General features: G+C 29.2%; 2 protein-coding genes across 3 annotated transcripts in view; one reads left to right on the top strand and one right to left on the bottom strand.

Moving 5' to 3' along the window:
- Positions 1 to 4,020, top strand: part of LOC107444954 (WD repeat-containing protein 46) — an 18,364-nt gene extending 14,344 nt beyond the window's left edge. For both annotated transcript variants that reach the window (XM_071183499.1, XM_071183501.1), the window contains exons 11-14: positions 404 to 498; positions 1,598 to 1,693; positions 3,655 to 3,765; positions 3,874 to 4,020. In XM_071183499.1, the coding sequence (XP_071039600.1) occupies positions 404 to 498; positions 1,598 to 1,693; positions 3,655 to 3,765; positions 3,874 to 3,972 (401 nt within the window). In that variant the 3' untranslated portion in view covers positions 3,973 to 4,020. The remainder of the gene's footprint in view (positions 1 to 403; positions 499 to 1,597; positions 1,694 to 3,654; positions 3,766 to 3,873) is intronic.
- A 3,198-nt stretch (positions 4,021 to 7,218) lies between these two features.
- LOC107444952 (sterol carrier protein 2) lies at positions 7,219 to 17,544 on the bottom strand. The gene is made up of 3 exons (XM_016059237.3): positions 17,314 to 17,544; positions 11,388 to 11,805; positions 7,219 to 8,517 (listed from the first exon to the last, which is right to left on the bottom strand). Exons 2-3 carry the CDS (start codon positions 11,790 to 11,792, stop codon positions 7,696 to 7,698), a joined length of 1,227 nt encoding a protein of 408 aa, XP_015914723.1. The 5' UTR covers positions 11,793 to 11,805; positions 17,314 to 17,544; the 3' UTR covers positions 7,219 to 7,695.
- Positions 17,545 to 18,763: the final 1,219 nt, after the last annotated feature.

Below are 18,763 nucleotides of genomic sequence, written 5' to 3' on the forward strand. Positions count from 1 at the left end.
GCGGCTGTTTATAATTTTTTTTTTCCTTCCAATTTTTTTTTTACTCCATTGTCACATTTCACCATCCTCACCCGTTGTCATACGTCATACTATAAAGATTGGAATTTAAATCAAAAAATGAGAGATCAATATTTTTCTTTGAATGATATTCTTTTTATTTTTCATTAAAAATAACATATAAGTTTCATTAAATATATTAAGTTTTAAAATATTTAAATTTTTTCTTAGCTTAAAACACATTAGAATCATTGTAACAAGCAAAAATTATTATGGCACACTTAATTTTTACGCATGCTTAAATTGAAATTTAACAGTGTCACAAAGTTAGGATGTTCAAAATGCTGGATCACAAAATGAAAAGCAACATAGAAACATTTGAATTAAACTGGTATTTCTTATTTAGGTGCTGGTGAAGCTAATTTTGATGCTTTTGAAAGTAATCCTTTTATGACTAAATCTCAACGAAGAGAAATGGAAGTGAAAGCATTGCTTGAAAAGGTAACCTGAACTTTTGATACTAAACTCTTTAATCAGTGCATTTATGTGTTCTCAAATAAATTTTTTTTAAATTTTGCGAAGAAATAAACGAAAAAATAATGGTTGTTAGAATATATATATTTCTTGTGTAATATCTGACGATGTTTTTCGTCTTCTGATATTTCACAATTTTTTGTTTTTCATATTGTGATGCAAAATATGTTGAAATCAGCTGTCAGACTGTTTACAACTATAAAAATAACTTGTTAACTAATAAATAATTACTTTTCTAAGTCAATATCTGGTTTTCAATTTCAAACTTTTTAGTATAAATCTGACTTAAAAATTTAAATTTCTAGCTACAAAATATTGTGTTTGAAAGTGAGCCAGAAGAATTTCATTCATTGGCAATGGAGAATTTTAATATCTCACAAAGGAATAATTGGATGTTGTAAAAAATATAGAACAGATATTCATTTAAATCCATTACAAAGTATAAGAGTTATTTTTTTTATACAAGTTGCTGTTGTAACATAGCTACAACATTTGTAACTAGCTAACAATTACAAAATATTTGAACAAAAAGGTTTGTTGCTTGTATGCTCAGTAATCAAAGTTTTACCCACTTGTTAGAACGTGAACAGATATTTGAATTTAGTTTCTGAACCAAGCCATTTACAAAAAAATCAATCTCAAAAGAAAACTATTAAAAAAAATTTACATTAGAATGGAATATTCTATTGGAATGTTTTAATTTAGGAATGCTCAAAAAGTAGCTTTTAGAAAACAGTAGCTATAAAAATTTTATGTTAATCTCAAATTTATCTATTTTTCCCTTATTCTTAAAAATTATTTTAACTTATTATTTACTATTACTAATTTTTTTCACTTTTTTATGGTTAAAAAAAGCTGCAATCTTGATCACCTAGGCATGGTAGAAGAGCTACGAATTCTCAAAATACAAACATTACCAACTTTAATAATTGTATTGCCTGATGAAAAACATTAATTTCTTGTTTTCTAATATTTAGATTTATTAAATCACAGTTGGGAATTTTTTTTTATCTATCTAATATCTTTATTGTTTCATTTTAATGTAATAGAATTTATTATTTTTTAGATTCAACCTGAGTTAATTACTCTGGACCCTGGTCACTTAGGATCTATAAATGTGCCTAGCTTAAAAGAAAAAATGGAAAAAATGAAATCAATTGCTGTAAGTATTTCATAACTAGCCTTATATAAAGTTTATTTTTGTGTAAGGAATCAGTTTTTTCTAAAACTGTCCAGTTCAAGTTATTTTTATTATAAATTATTTTAAAAAACCTCTAAAAAGGTTTTAACTTGTTGCAAGGTAACAAAAAAAGCATGTTGAATTAGTTAATTTTAAAACATAGCATACTGTTCATTTGCTTGAATATGTGTTCCTACTTAATCACTGGAATAACCCATGGTTTAAAATCTGGACAGACATTCCCTAAATACGTTCTGTGGAGCCCTACAATTCTATAGAGATTTTTCTGGAGTGTTCTGCAAAACTTTAAGTTTTCTATAGAAGTCTTACAGGGGTTCAGGACTTTTTTTAACCGGTTATGTTTTTTGAAACTTGTAATTACATTTGCATCTAATCGAAATATTTTAGTTATCTTTAAGCCAATTCACCTATGGAGAAAAAAAAATAGCTAAATTTAAAATCTATATAACTCTTCTAATAATAATACATTTAATGGATTATGAAAAGTATTTCACCTTAGTATCCCCTCAAACGTTTCTATTCAAAATTTTGTTTTTTTCCAAATGTTCTATTCAAGTTTTCCTGATTCTCAAAGTTTATAGCAGCTCTATTTCATTTCAATAAATATTATAATTCCATATCATTATCAGATTTTGCATACACCAAAAACTAGTCAAAGTATCACTCCAGCCCAATAAATTCAGTTGACGAAAAATTTAATTTTTAATAATTATTGATGAAACTAGAATCATCATTCTTCATTTTAAATGTTTTTAAAATGATTAGTAGTCTTTCTTAAGTTAATATGTTCACAATTGCTAATTTTTTTATTTATGTTGTCGCGGTTCTGCTTAAGCAAGAAATTTGTCACGTGATAGCGCATGATCCGGCAATGAATATAGTAATCTGTATTTTATGGTAGTTTGTCTCATACTTACATAATCTGTCTTGTTTCTTACACTATCTGGATTTAATATAATGGAATTTACTGTAATCGAATAAAAAAATACAGGATTTGTCCAGAAATATTCCCTTTGACCTTTTTTTTTTTCAGGACTGTGGGAAATATATTTTTTTCTTTTGCCAATACTTGACTCAAAGCCGTTTTTTTTTTTTTTTTTTTTTTTTTCCGCTGATTTTACGATTTTATCGCATTTGGCTAGTTGGTGAATGCTTAGCACAATCCCTGTTTAGTGTTCCATAGTCGAAAAAAAATTGGGAACCTCTGCATTAGTAGGTCCGTCTGTAAACAAGATGCTCCAAACTCTGTAAAAAAAATAATAATTCTTCTTGAAAAATCTTCAAATCAGCTTAAAAAATCTTAAGTTTCGTACAATTTGTGGCAAACCTGCAAATTAATTTTGCATTTGGATTAATTGAAAAGTATTTTGACTTAAATATTAAAACATGAATTAATAAATCTTTTGTTTTCAAATAGTTCAATTTAATTGCTGTCAATGAAAATCCTTGCTTAATTAGTGTAGGTAAATTGAAGATACTTGAATATGGTTTGCGTGCATGTTCCTAAGTTAGAATATGAAATTTGCAGAGTGATAATAGAGTTTTCAAAATTTTGAAACAGATGTGTAAATGAATTTAGAATTTATTTTTATGGAAAAAATTTCTGAATATAAGCAATATGGTGTTACGATTTTTCGCGTGTTATTTCAGAGAGTTTTATTCTTTGAGATGAGGCACAATGACTTTCGCTTCATTTTATTATTTGGAATATGGTTAATATTAAGTATACTGTTATATGTGTCAGAAATATATTTTATGTACTCTATTTTCATTTATTGATCTTTAATCTTCAATTTACTAATGTATGTAAGTATTTGAAGACATGTTGTGGCATTTAATGTATTGTCTAAAATTTAATCAATTATTTTGTAAGAATGACTTATTTTTTAAGCATCTTTGTAATTTTTTTTTTACACTTTTAGTATGTGAAACCTCCAAAAATTGAATTTGATGTCCGTCCGAAAACTAAAGGAAGAAATAAAAGTGCTAAGGTGTTTAAAAAAAAAACAATGGTGAAAGAAAGTGCTAAAAGAGTAAGCATTTGCCTTTTCTAACATAATACTATTCATATAAAATAATTTAACGTATTTAATCTTCTCTTGCATGTTGTCATATTTCATATATTTTCTTCTTTTTTTTAGGAATTTGTTAAATCTGTAATGAAAGAAAAATCTCAAACAAAGAAAAAAGAATCTAAAGGAAGTGGTGTACTTGATCGATTTAAAGCTAAAAATAAATAATGTATTAATATTATTATTTTGTAAATAAAGTTTCTTTTTATACTCAAAGTTTATTAGTACTAAATGCTTCTGCCTCAAAGCATAATAAAAAATAAGTTTATTATATCAATCATTTAATAAATTATTAAGTGATTGATAATTATTAAAGGATTTGTACTACTAATGCTGCATTAATATTTAGTATCAGGTTTCCCAAAACTGACGGTTTTAAAAAGCAACTTATGAAAAATGCATGTTTTGTTTTCTCTAAAAGGAAAAAGCCAAGCATTTTTAACAATATTTAGAAAATAGCACAAACGGACCATCTACTTTTTAATGTAGTTTTATATGAAATACAAAAAATAATTTGCTTTTTCTAATTTCATGCATGTCTCGTAAACTATGTTATATCACAGATTTGGAAAATTTTATTTATATATTTATTTCAGTTTTGTTGCTACTCAGTTTCTACTAACCTTTGGCAGTAAAAAGCTAATTCTTTCTTAAACAGACTTTAATGAATCAAAAAAAGCCTCCAATAATTATAAAATTAACTTTTTTACAGAGATTTCACAATATTTAAAAACTGCTAAATTTTTATTATACTAATTTTTAGTTTTGATTCAAGGTTTTTAAAAATCCTTAATTTCCAATTTCACTAGTTGATTGAAACAGTTATGTAGATTATATTTGTTTCTTGTTTGCACCTCACTTCACAATGTAATTTTTTGAACCTAAATGGAAAATGATAGTTTTTAAAAGGATTTCTTCAAAAACATACTATTAACTGTATTGAATTTTGAAAATATTAGTTAAAGGGAAGTAAATTATTCTTAATTAATAATAAATATTTATTGGTATTGTTTTTATGGTTTTGAAATAAAGACATGCTATATTACGTTTAAGACGATCGGTGGCTGAGTCGTAGTACTTTGCGCTCTCCTGCCACAGGTCCTGGGATCGAACCGGGCAAGGTTGACTTAGCCTTTCATCCCTTCAGTGGGTCGATAAATGAGTACCAAGCATGCTTGGGAACTAAACACTGGGGACTCCACCTTCGGCTGACCACCTGACCGGAACATCTGCTCCTGCACCCCAGAGCCGAAGGTCAAAAAAACTGAAATGGGCACAGTAGGCCTTGGCCTTTAACGGGCTGTCGCGCCACTGAGTTTAGTTTAGTATATTACGTTTAAAAGCCTAACACATACTATGACTGAAATGTTAGAAATAAAAAAATTTATTTTACACAAAACACATAAAATTTTCCCTAATGACACAAAATGAATTCCTTAAAATCATTTGCATCGCTATATTCATTTTAATCTAAAATCAAGTGAAATGATAGATGTCACGATTTCGAAAAATGCACTTAAAACAATCATGTATTTTTAAAGAAGATTTGAATTTGTCAAATGATACTGTGTAAGGTAGCTATCGTATGGCAGACATATAATGAATGTTTCTCATTAGAGTATTCATTTGATTCTGATGTCCAATCAAAGTTTGGGTGTAATATATCCTAAATATGCTTTGAATGCTAGTAGCATATTTTTAAGATATTTTACTCAAAAGGTACAAAACCTTGTGTTAGCTGAAATTATTATATATAAAAAAAAACATAACTTTGAATTTTTGCAATATTTATTTGGGTCAAATGAAAGGATCTCGTAATTTCTATGACTTCCTATATATATATCTTAGGGGCCGTTCAAAAAGTACGTACATCCCGAAGGGGGGCAGGGATATTTGCTATTTTGTACGGTTTTGCACGATGGGGAGGTATTATACTAAGTACGTGCATTATAAGCATACACCAAACTTAAGTTTGACTTCTTCCTACACATGTATTATACATGTTTGTTCTTGTACTTTTTTTCTCACGGCGACTACTTGTTAGAATGAGTAATATTAATTATTAGAATGAGTAATATTAATATAAATTATTTTAAATCAATATTTAATTTTATTTAAAACATAATTATTTTAATTCTTACGAAGAAGGGGGTAGACTAATAAAATGTACGTATTCTAGGGGGAGGAGGTTAAAATTTCTCCATTTTTGTGTACGTACTTTTTGAACGGCCCCTTAAACAATCAGCATATTTAAAAAATAATAATAATTTTGTACAAAGCACTCAAAACCTCGGTAGAACATTTTGAATTTTTGCACCTCAGAAATTATTTGAATCAGATGTCTAATAAAAGAATGAGTGCGTTATTTTTCAAAAATTTTCATATGTGCCTTGAAATATTTTTGTTTAGAAAAATTGCTTTATCTAACATGCACAAAATCTAGCTTAAGGTAGAAACTATATCATATATCGAACTCTTGAATTTTGCATAACAAAATTATTTGAATCTGATGTCTTTTAAAAGGATGGGTTCCTCATTTTTCAAAAATACCCATATATGCATTGAAAAATTAATAGCATATTTTTAAAAAGTTTTAACTTTGTCTGAACATGCAAAATTAAGCGTTACATATGACGGAAAAAGTACGAATTTTTTTTAAATTATTTTTTGAAGCTTGAGCTTAATTTAAAATAGTGTCAAATAAAAAAAAATGAGATAAAGAGTCGTATTTTTCAACAATGAACTTGAAACAACAATATTATATTTTTGTAAAATATGCAAAATCAAGCGTACGAAAAGTTCATATTGCAGACACTGCCAATTTTTTTTTCTGCATAGCTGAAATCATTTGAATCTGGTGTAAAAAAAAGATCGGGATCATATGTTCCAAAAATGCACATATTATTAAAAAAATTTATTTTTTTCAAAATCGTGCTTCAATAATATATGATCTTCTTAAATCATATAAAAACTGTCATATGATGGACACGCTATGAATTTTTTTTGTTTTTTGCTCGTGGGATTCATATGAATCTGGGTAGAGATAAAAGAATAGGAGTCATATTTTTCAAAAATGCTCATGTACTTTTTGTAGCTGCAATAGTTTTTTTTTAATATTTTTGTCTAAAACATGTGAAATTCAGCATAAGGCAAAAATTATGATATGACTAACACATTATAAATGTTTCATAGTTTTTTGCATCGCATTTTCATTCATCAATTTATTTCTCATGAACAAATGCTAAATATGACAAAATGGATGGCATGTGTAGCGAAAATACGCATATATGGCTAGCAATAAATATATCTTTTTTTTTTTTTCTTTTTTTTTAAATTTTTTTTTCAAAACACGCTAATATATGTTTAATAAAGTTAATTAAAATGGTTGAAATACAAAATCAATAAATAACATGATTATTTTATTTTATTAAAATGAACAAAAATTATGCAAAAATTGATGAATACTGATTAAAACATAATTTACAAAGGAGTATAAAAGTAAAAACTACATCTTGTTTAAAGACAAGTTTGTTTCACTGTTTTAAACAATACCATAGTATGTTTATTTTTATATTTATTATTTGAAAATAACATTTACAGAAATTCAATTTTTATATAGTAAAAATTATCTACATAATGTTGAATAGCATTTTACTTTTATAATATTCATTTCCTAATTTTAGAGTGAAAAAAGTTTTTCCATTTCTGATTTAGATTATACCTTTTGTTTGGATTTTGGGTATAATCTACCTTACATATCATTTTTTTTTATTATTATTCTTTATTGAAAGAGGAAAAAAAGTTAACAGGAATGATTATAAATATGTAAAATTGCCTAGTTTTAGTTATGCAATGAAAATAAGTTCATATTATGCTTTGGGAGAAAAAAAATTAAAGTTTTGATTTATGGCTCTTTGAAAATTCAGGAAAACCATGTCTGTATAAAGCTACCACCACCGCACCACCAAGACCAATATTATGCTGAAGTGCTATTTTAGCACCAGGAACTTGTCTTAATCCCGCGGCACCTCTTAGTTGCCAACATAGCTCAGAGCACTGTGCTAGGCCAGTTGCACCTAAAGGATGGCCTTTGGAAATGAGACCACCGCTGGGATTAATTACATACTTGCCTCCATAGGTATTATCATTCGAATCTACTAATTCAGCACCCCTGCCAATTTCACACAAACCTAATGCTTCGTATGTTATTAACTCGTTAGTTGAAAAACAGTCGTGTAGTTCTATGACGTCGATGTCATGTGGTGTTATGGAAGTTTTGGCATAAAGTTTTTGGGCTGCGTTGCGTGTCATGTCAAAGCCAACCATTTTGATGCAGCTGTTTTCAGACAAGCTTGATGGAGGGTCTGTAGTCATTTCCATGCCTACGATTTCAATCGCCTGACTTTGAAGGTTATTTTCTTCTACGAACTTCTTGGAGGCTAAAATGGCTGCAGCAGCTCCATTCGAGGTTGGACAACATTGAAGTCTTGTGAGTGGTCCATAAACAACTGGCGATTCCAGGATTTCTTGTAGTGAATATTCACGATTGGATTGGGAATTCTGGTTGTGAACGGAATGTCTGTGATTTTTTTGAGCGATTTTGGCAAAATGTTCTCTTGTAGTGCCGTACTTAGTCATGTGTTCTTGGCCTGCTGCTCCGAACATTTGAGCTGACATTGGTGCCGCTACGATTGGACAATTGTTTGATAGTACCTGCAAAAAGTTTAAAATAAGATTATAACAATTAAATTATTTTAAAATAGAACAAATACTTGATCTAGGAATTTCCTAGTCTTTTGTATTGGGATCAAAATTACAAGGCTACGGAGTTGAACTTTAGTAGTAAATTCAAAATTGGGTCGGCTGTTCAACGACGGTTATAAAACCTAAAGATAATCTAATAATTGTTCTCCCATTGCAGAAATGAAAAAGTATTTCCTGCTTACAAATTTTGCCGAACAAAAGTATCAGAAATAAGTACGATAACTAAGTTCTGTTGCTTTAACAGCACACAGCTTTTTTTTATATTCACAATTTTTGTACTTATCAAATATCTAAACTATCTTAAGAGGATGCCGTACCACGGGAGATAACTTTTTGTCGAAAATTCTCTTTCGCCACCATTGCTGAATTTAAAGTATAGAAAAATTGAGTTCAGACAAACCTAGAATAAGCCATGAAGTCTCAATTGCTGGAGAAAAAAATCAAAATGCAAACAAATTATTACAAGAACTTCTCCGTTGCGTAATTCTAATTTATTTTCTCATAATTAATTTTCATTTTGTTGTTTTAAAATTTTCTTTTCAACATTTGAAACTTTATGACTTACTCAAGGTTAGTCTGAACTAACTTTTTCTATACTTTAAATTTTAAATAATTCATGGTGGTGAAAGCGAATTTGAGACGAAAAGTTTCTTAGGTATGGCATCCTCTTAAAGTTAACAGAATGATTGCAAGTTCGACTATGTTTTTTGTCTTCATTAAAGTGCGAGGAAGATCGAAGATTAGCGACTTGAAACCGTTGGAGAACCTTTGAAATTATGAAACAAATAGTTTAGATTTGACTTTTTTAAAAAAAAAAATATTTGTTGCTGAAAGTCATATGAGCAACTGAATTTTAGAATTAATGCGTGTCATGTTTTTGTTTTTTTTTATTATTCCGATTAAATTTAGTGTTAGTGCGTTTAAAAATTAGTAAGATAATTCTCATTCACTAAGTATAGGAATAAAAATGTTCGTGCATATTAATGTAGGAAATAAAATTAATTATAACAAAGATAAATAATTTTTTTTTTACTCTTTCGATTAAAAGTGGAATGGATATAGAAAAAATAATTTTTAATCAAACATTTGGGAACAACAAAAAATTTGTTTTTAAAACAATTTTTTTAAAGCCTTAATGCTTTTGTTGATTTACAATTTTTTTTTTTTCTTCATATTAAAAGATCATAAGATCCGCAGCAGTTGTTTTGGGTATTCACCTTAAATTTACATTTTGTTTCGAGATGCAAAAACTATAAGATTAAGAAACTTGAAATTAGAAACTTATGTGAAAAAATGCACCAAGAGTACAATGGATTGAAAAAAGAGCTTAACCCTCGAGAATTATTAACCGTTAAACTTGTAGAAAAAAACACCATGCGAACCACAGCTATGCAACAAGAGTTGAAATTTGCCATGCTGAAAGGATCATATTAGTTTATGAACTTAACATGGACCTTTTTTTTTTGAAATTCCAATTCCTTCATAAGTTATTGCAATTTTAAATGCTTTTTTGCGATTTTGTTTTACGTTACATTTTTTTTCTGCGTGAAATCATTAGAAAATTTGAGTTACGGAGGTTGTGTAGAAAAACATAGAAGAAATTCGTTGAAATAAAAAGAATTAAGAGTTGATTAATAGTTCTAGAATTAATTATTAACAGGTGAACTCTAAGTAAAAAAATTCATGTTGGCCTATCTACTTATTGCAACTTTGACATACTGAAATGACCATTTTCAATTATAAATTTCACACGAGTTCTTTTTTTTTTTTTTTTTTTTTCGAAATTCTAATAAATGTATTAAAAGAAATAGTGCCCATTTTACTTGTCTTTTAGAAATACTCATTTTTAAAAAGTACATGTTTTAATTATATAAAAAAAATCACTCAGTTTTCGCAATATTGGGGATAAACTTTTAAAATACTGTTGCATTTAAAGTGAGTACAGAATTTCCCGTTGCTAGTTTAGTCAATAAAATGCATAGATCTTATGAGCGAGTTATTTTTTCCAACATACAAAAAATATTATGAAACTGTGTTTAAGAAAAAAGATACTCGTAAAAAATTTAGTTGCGACTGATAGGCTGACTCAAAATACTGTAATTAGTAAAGCTATTACAACTTTCGTCGACATATTCTAATGTGGATAGATTTCAAAGTCATATAAAATACATTATTGGAATTGAAAGGAATTTTATGTCACCGAAATCGATTATACTGCTCTAAACTTAGAGATACATTCTACTCAACTGTAATCAAGCCACTAGTCCCATCTTGAAGGGCTCTAACTTTTAAGAACTTGTTATGAATGTAATGCAGTTTTCACCCCGGTTAGACGACATGGATAACGTCTAAGCTGGTACCCTTCTCAAACTGAGAGACTTCACGTTACGTAATCACAAAATATGATAAACTAAGTGAAGTTACCGAAGATGCAGACAAAAAAATAAATAATTAGGATAATACGGGGTCGTGTGATCCGTGTGTACCTGAAAAAAACCATCCCGTCCTTGAGGGTAAGTTTTTCCTAAAACGGAGTCTAAATATTTTATCCCTAATTGATATTTTGCATTAATTAATTTATCACCAGTATCTTAAAGATAAAATTTCACGCAAACTTGCCTTCGAAATTCGGTCATGTTAAGAATTTCAGTTGTTATACAATTTTTCAGGTAAATATAGCCGTTTTTTTTTAAAAAAATTATAATTTATGTTAAAAAGTACCCATTGATAATTTGGGACTTATGGTAATACGAGGCAGCTTATTTTAATAATGCTGATAGAAAGATAAAGAATGCATTTTTTTTCTTATAATACAATACCTTCATATGTTTTTCTAAAGGACTAACACGATCTCGGAATTTCGAAGTTAAGGAGCCTTTCTCCATCTTTTCAAACCCAACAGCCAGGACGCAGTCATTCAATCCACCTTTAATAAATTGGTTGGCTAGCATCAAGGCTGTAGATCCCGTGGAGCAGTTATTATTAACATTGTACACTGGAATGCCAGTCATCCCAATTTCGTACAGGGATCTCTGGCCACAGGTAGAGTCTCCATAAACATAACCAGCACAGGCTTGTTCAATTTTAGTGTAAGGCACTCTGCAGTCACTGAGGGCGGCAATGACTGCCTCCTTCACCAGAAGAGGATAGTCTATTTTGTTTGTACCTGGTCTCAAAAACCTCGTCATGCCAACGCCTATGACATAAACGGGATTGGATGCCATTTTGAAGTCAGAACTATGAAGAAAGAAAAAACGGGTTTAGCATACGACAACTTAAAAAAAGCCGATGAATAAACCTCAAAAGGAAGAGGAATTTTTCCCATCTCCTTTTTTTCCAGCAAATAACTTTTCAATGTAAAAATTTTAATTGTGATATCACAAGTTTAGGTAAAAATAAAAACATTTAAAATCAGTAGATTCAATGGTACTTACGTACCTACCATTTTCTCCAGCATCGCGCCAAACTCATTTTTGTATCTCTCAAATTAATTTTAATACAGAAATTTATCGTAAAAAATGTACAAAATAAAAAGATAACTTATTGCAAGCAAAAAGGAGATAATATTTAATTACGAATAATTTCCAAATTAATCTTCAGATTTAGTGAAAATGTTGCACGGGATAACACGTAAGTACCTTTTCAATAAAACATTTAAAATCAGAGATTCAATCAAATGAAAACATTTAAAGTCAGTAGATCAGGGTAATTATCTTTATTTGTTTATTCAATTTAATGTTTATTTTAAAAAGTTAAAAATACTCTTTTCCCCGTAATGATTTTATTTTGCATCGAAAACATCAATGATGACTAAGACTTAAATTAAAATATTAATGTTTATTCTTAAAATACTGTTTTCTCCTCTTTATGATTTTATTTTGTTTCGAAAACATCAATGATAGTTAAGGCTTAAATTAAAATATTATTAAAAGACCCTTTTTAGTCATTTATGCTTTTAAGTAAAAAAGCGGGACATTTTTACAAAATTCAAACAATCTTACAGAGAAAAAATAAGCAATTATAGATTGTGATTACATTGGTCAGAAACACATGAAAAAAGGAATGGCTGCCGCTGCCTTCCAGTATTTTATTACTATTATATTATTACTTTAATAATATTTTTTCATATAAAATAAGTACAAATTTAATCATTATTCTTATTGTTATGATCATAAATGTCACTAAAATATAGCTAATGTTTATAAATAAAACTGGAAATCTGGTCTATATAGTGATTAGTGTCTGAGCTGCAATGTAATATAGCAATACAAGATGTGTATTGTGAAATGCAACGCTCTGTGGTAGAAAAAAAAAAAGGGGGGGGGGAGTGACATTTATGGTTTTTGCCTTTGCGCTGCTGCATTGGTATACTGTGTAGCATTTTTCATAAATAAAATCCAAAAATTTAATGCAAATATCTTAGAAAATTGTATTAAATATTTTTTTGAGAATTTTTTTATGTTTTTTTAATCTGCTATCATGCCATTTTTATGTTTTTTCAAAACAAAAGACTTTTATTTATTTTTTATTATATAACAGTAAAACAATTAAAAGGCTTGGGGCAATAAAGATACATTTTCAAAATGTAACAAACTGCTCCTTAGTGTTGTTTTCAAATAGATATCTCACAAAATTTCCTTCTTCTAAATAACAACCCGAAAATACAGCTGATAATAACACATTAACAACTCATTGCCAATATGGAAATCTAATCGAAGCGTTTTTCCTCTAAAAACGCTCCTCTGAACAAATGTAAAATATGGCATTTTATTCTATTACCTCAAATTCTTTTCAGCTTCCCGCTTGACAAGATGTAGTAAATTTTACTTAAAACTTATTGTTAATAATTTTTGAAAAAATGGAATGATCGAATCACACGTTATTGAGAATTGGGTTGTTCTACTTTCAAAGGAATTAGTAATTTTTTGAAAAATTAAATAAAAAATTAATTTTACATAAAATTGAAATTTTGTCCTTTTTTTAAAAAAGAAATCAATTAAAAGCTGTGTTTCATTTAAAAATTATAATTGTTTAATGCATCTTATCTTCATTTGTCGTCATGGCTTGATAACTTGACGATATTTCACGCTCCAATAAATTACGACTAATTAAAAGTTTATCTAAAATCAGAACCTCATTGAAACCTCGATCTATTTCACAATTCTTCTGGTAAGTTCTACAAGCGAGGCCCAACTTTTTTCCTCGACTTTTTATTGTCTGTTTTCGGAATTTATTTAATATGACTGTATATCAATCAGACACATACTGACTTGCAGGGTAAATTTTAAATAAAATTTTAATGTAATTTTAAGGCGTCGGCGATTCGAAAATAAGTGGTCGATTGCCCTTCCCGTGTTCCCAACGTAACCTTGAAGCTTGGTTATACTAATTACATATTACTAAAACTAGTAACTATATTTCCAAATACAAGTTTCTGATGAAAATAGACATCGTAATAGAAAGTATTGAAAGGTGTTTACTTTTCATAACAATGCAAGACGCATAGTGAGAATGAATAATATTTAAAATTCTACTTAAAGCTTAAGAAAAAATATGTTAGAAATTTTCGATCTACTGACCCATTATTTAATTTAGTCCTTCTACCTGAATAATTAAAATTGCATATTTTAAAAAATAATCGTATTGATCATTTTCTTTTTCTTCCCTTCTTTTTGTCATATTCCATAATAAAAAACTTATTTTCACATATACTTTAATACTTAGCGTAATCGATTTGAAGCTGCATGCGCTTCAAGCGGCCACTGCTGTCTGATTCTAGTGTACTTCAAAATGATAAATGATAAGTGCCCTTAACCTCTATACCACAAGTTTCTAATCATTTTTGCCGATGGAACAATAAAAAATCGAGCTTTTTTTTTAAAAAAAACAACCGGTATTATAAAAATATATATATAAAAAAAAAGTTCAATAGCAGTTGTGGATAAACTTACTTAAAAAGACTACTTAATATATTGAAAATACATAATGATATAATAACATAATGATGAAGAGCAAATTCATAATATTTAATATTATGAATTTGCTCTTCATGCTAAAAATGAATAAGGTAAGCTGAATTATAAGTTTTCAAAAAGAACTATTATAAGCGTAGAGAATAGTTATCAGAGAAACCTAATTCTTTATTCTTAATTTAGTTAGTTTATTTCGAAGCTCAATGAGAAATACTTGTGGAATTTTTATAAATTACTCGATTACCAACTATTACATATTTTCATAATTTACTAAAGATATTTTTATTAAAAAAAAATTAATTTTGTCAATTTTTTTACGTTGGCATTTTCATAATTAATTTCATTCAACAATTGAAATATTAAATAAAGTACGAATTTTTGATTGGATATAAATATAATTCTTACGTTTTAAAAAAAAAACTCTTTACTCTCGGAGCCCCTGTAAACCTTTCATGAAACCCTAGGATTCTACTTAATACCATCGGGACTCTCATAAAAAGAAGCCATATTTTTTTTTTTTTTTCTGCATGATTGTTATGGCCTCTTTTTCTGAGAACCTCGATAGTATAGCGCAGAAGAGGAAAATTCATATCTAAAGATATCAAACGAATTTAAAATTTTGCTCACCACTATTCTCATGGAAAGTGTGAACAATTTTTAAAAATCTAAAAAATTTAAAGCTCTTTAGTGGTCAAAACCATTAAAGAATCTTGAAACTGAAGACTGTAGAATAGCACAAAATGGCATAATCTGGAGCAAATTCGGAAAACTCACTCTTCACCGTCAAACTTCTCCAGTATTTTAGTCCCTGTTAGTACAATGAATAAAACTTGAAACTTGAACACAACCTCCACATAAGAATGAAATAGATTTGGTTAAACCCAAGAAGAGAATGTTAAACATATCTGATGACATAAAACTACGAAATCTTTTCGTGATGTATGTTTTATTTATCTCCTTCTAAAAATCTGAAACTTTTGCTCACCATTCTTACTATTTGTCCTCAGAAAACTCTGTGGAAAATATGGTAGTTTGGCCCACAATGTTTAACGAAACAAAACCTATTTGCTAGCCTAAATATTTGGCCGCTAATAGCGATCTCTCTGATATAGAGGTAAAAGTGATGAGCTATCATTGTGAAGCGTTTAGGTTCTGTTGTGGTTTAAAGCGCTTGCAACTTCTAACCGATGAGTACCAGCTTGTCTTATAAGTAAGGGAGGTCGATGTGGCCCTAATTTCACCATCATGCCGTTTATTATGAAATTGTGGAGCCTTGAACCTCGCAGCCTTTAACCTCCTGGCCCATAGCAAGCTGTGGTGTAAGTGCTTCAGTTTACTATCAAATGAAACGAAAATTGATCACATTGCATTGAAGGGACATTGCACCAAACTTACTTTTAATCCTTGCTTCGAAAAGGGGAGAGAGAAATAATTGCAGTGGATAGTAAAAATAAATATCTTCAGGTCAAGCCTTTTACAATATCTAATAATACATATTTTGAATTTATAACTTCAGAAAACTCTTTTCAGAAAATAAAAAAATAGTTTCTTGATGAAAGCAAAACGGAAAGAAGGAAAAGAAGGGGGGGGGGGAAAATGAATCTTTAATTTGTAAATATCTGATCTATTATACATCATAGAAAATTCCATGAGATGAATAGTGCTGATTTCTGTATTTTTGATATGCAATTTAGTTATTACATTTATGAGCGTGAAAGTAATTTTATATGTTTAATGATACTTATTGTATTATAAATAAATGAATAATGTAATTTATTTTTTATGTTTTACCTGAATCATTTATCGTTATCCGCTCAAGTAAAGAAAGCAGCATTGGAAAAAGAATATATAATATTTTATTTTTATTGCCGCTTGTTTTTTCGGTGCTTTCATTCTTCGGAGAACGAGGTCACTGCACTTGTTGATCAACACCTGAGAAGAGATCTCTTCAAAAAGATCTAAATATATTTCGATTTTTTTTTCTCATCAGAAAAAGAGTTTAAAATAAAAAGACGATAAAATATTTTAAGCCAATTTAGAAAATAAAATTAATAGTTTGTCTACGAATATTTCTGTATGTAAACGGTCAAGATAATTAAAAACTATTTAAAGGTCAAATTCATTTTTTTTAATGAGTCCAGTAGCGGAACTAAAAAATGGTGTCCTAAACATCGGTAATAAAAAATTTAAAGGGGAGAAAAAAGCGCTTATAGAATCCGTACTAGAGTAAGAAAATTTTACGCAAGAATACTCTTGAATTATGTTGTACAAAGTTTAAGTTCTTTGGCAATTAAAGTAAGCTAGCCTAAATTATTTGGGTTAAAGCGTTTAAGATACACACAGTCAATAATAAATTTTAAAAATGTATACATCTTATTATAAAAAATTTTAATTTCCGCAACAGTATGGTTGATAACATAGTGTCTTACATACATAATGTTTTTTCTTACAGATAATATTCATTATCGGATCAATTAATGCATTTATGCCTAAAAAATAGTAAACATAATGCTTAAAAAAATGCGTACTAAGCAAATATGATATATATATATATAAAGGTATTAAAAAAAATTCATATTTCTGTAGTTTGGAAGTGTTTAAATAAAATAGGAGAAAAAGGAAGTGAGAATTTAAATTAAATACACTAAAATGCGATATTTTTTACGTGCAAAATTCCTAGATGTTAAAGATGAAGACTTGAAATGTAAAACAATAATAATAGTAAATTTAGAACTAAATACAGATCATGAGAACAAGAGAATCGTTTACTTACCCCGAAATTCCCAACCAAAAGAATAGTCCCTGGCAGAAGTAAATGCTCTCTGTTTTTGAAACAGAGAACAGCCTGAGGGCAAGTGGGCCTGCTTTGTCAGAAGAAAGTTGTTACGACTTCTTGGGAAACAGGTAAGTACGCTCTGATGGACTTCTACCTGTTGCTATATTCTTTGGATGAAGGATGTGGCCGTTTTATTTGTTTTGTTGCTTTTTCCCCCTCACCTCAAAGGTTGGCGGACGGTCGTTGTGGCATTTAAAAAAAAGAAAAGAAAAAAAAAAAAAAAAAAAAACTTAAGTTGAAAAGGCGTGTTTAAATTAAAAGAAAGGTTTCTTACTAACTTATTTAGTTTTGCTTTTCCTCGTAAAGAGCACATTTTTCCTTATTTAAATGTCATTCTATAAGCACGGAAAAGTCTGAACTTCTTTCTTAACTGAGAGTTCGGATACAGCAAAAATGTATATCAGAAAAAAAATTAACATTTATAAGCTTATTTTCAAAATTCTTAATTCTTGTGACTAATATAAAAATTTGAACAATTAAAATTCTCCAAAAAATTATCGACATTCCGTCTTTATCAATTATAGCTAAATAAATGCGCAGATACAGACATTTTTATTCAAATAAACAATATTAGAATATGATTAAGCACATAAAATTAAGCATTGTTTTAATTGAACAATCATGGTACTATCGTTTAGTTGTATTGAGCACTATTATAGTTGTTTCTAGTAGCATCTATCATGAGTAAATAAAAATAACGTTTAATACAGTTAAACAATAGTATTATTACCATGCATCGCTGTCTAGGGTCTGTGAGCGGTTGGGGGACCGCTTTGTTCAGTCAGTGAAGAGAGCGAGGGTGCGTGATATCGGCCCTCGTGAAATCGCACTACTATAAAGTGTTCGACATCGCCAACAAGTCGTCGGACACCAAATCGGAGTAGTCATTTCCTCTGCAGAGGATACAAATTGTGATGGCATGTCTTCGGATTATCTTCGGGAATGTTTCTCTGACTGTCGCCAATAGCCCATAGTGCAAACCGGGATGACTCAGGAAATAGAGCGCTTGCATTCCAATGAGGTTAACTGTGTTTGAATCCCTTCGATGATTGGCCGATTCGAATTCCCCACCCGGCTTGCACTAACTACTGTGCTGACGTAAAATATCCTCAGTGGTAGACGGATCTTGGGTTAGAGTCCCCTTGCCGTCAGGCTAACCGTGAGAGATTTTCCTGGTTGTTCTCTCCATGTAACGCAAATGCGGGTTAGTTTCAACAAAAAGTTCCCCACAAAGGCAAATTTCTTCCAATAATTGATCCAAGAGTTACCTCGTTCTCTGGATTGGGTTCAAAATTACAAGGCTATGGAGTTGAGCGCTGGTTGTCGTAAACCCAAAATTGGGTAGGCTGTTCAGCGCTGGTTATAAAAATAAAATAGCCCATAGTGC

Source organism: Parasteatoda tepidariorum, chromosome 1 (genome assembly GCF_043381705.1).
Source record: "Parasteatoda tepidariorum isolate YZ-2023 chromosome 1, CAS_Ptep_4.0, whole genome shotgun sequence".
Taxonomy (NCBI): domain Eukaryota; kingdom Metazoa; phylum Arthropoda; class Arachnida; order Araneae; family Theridiidae; genus Parasteatoda; species Parasteatoda tepidariorum.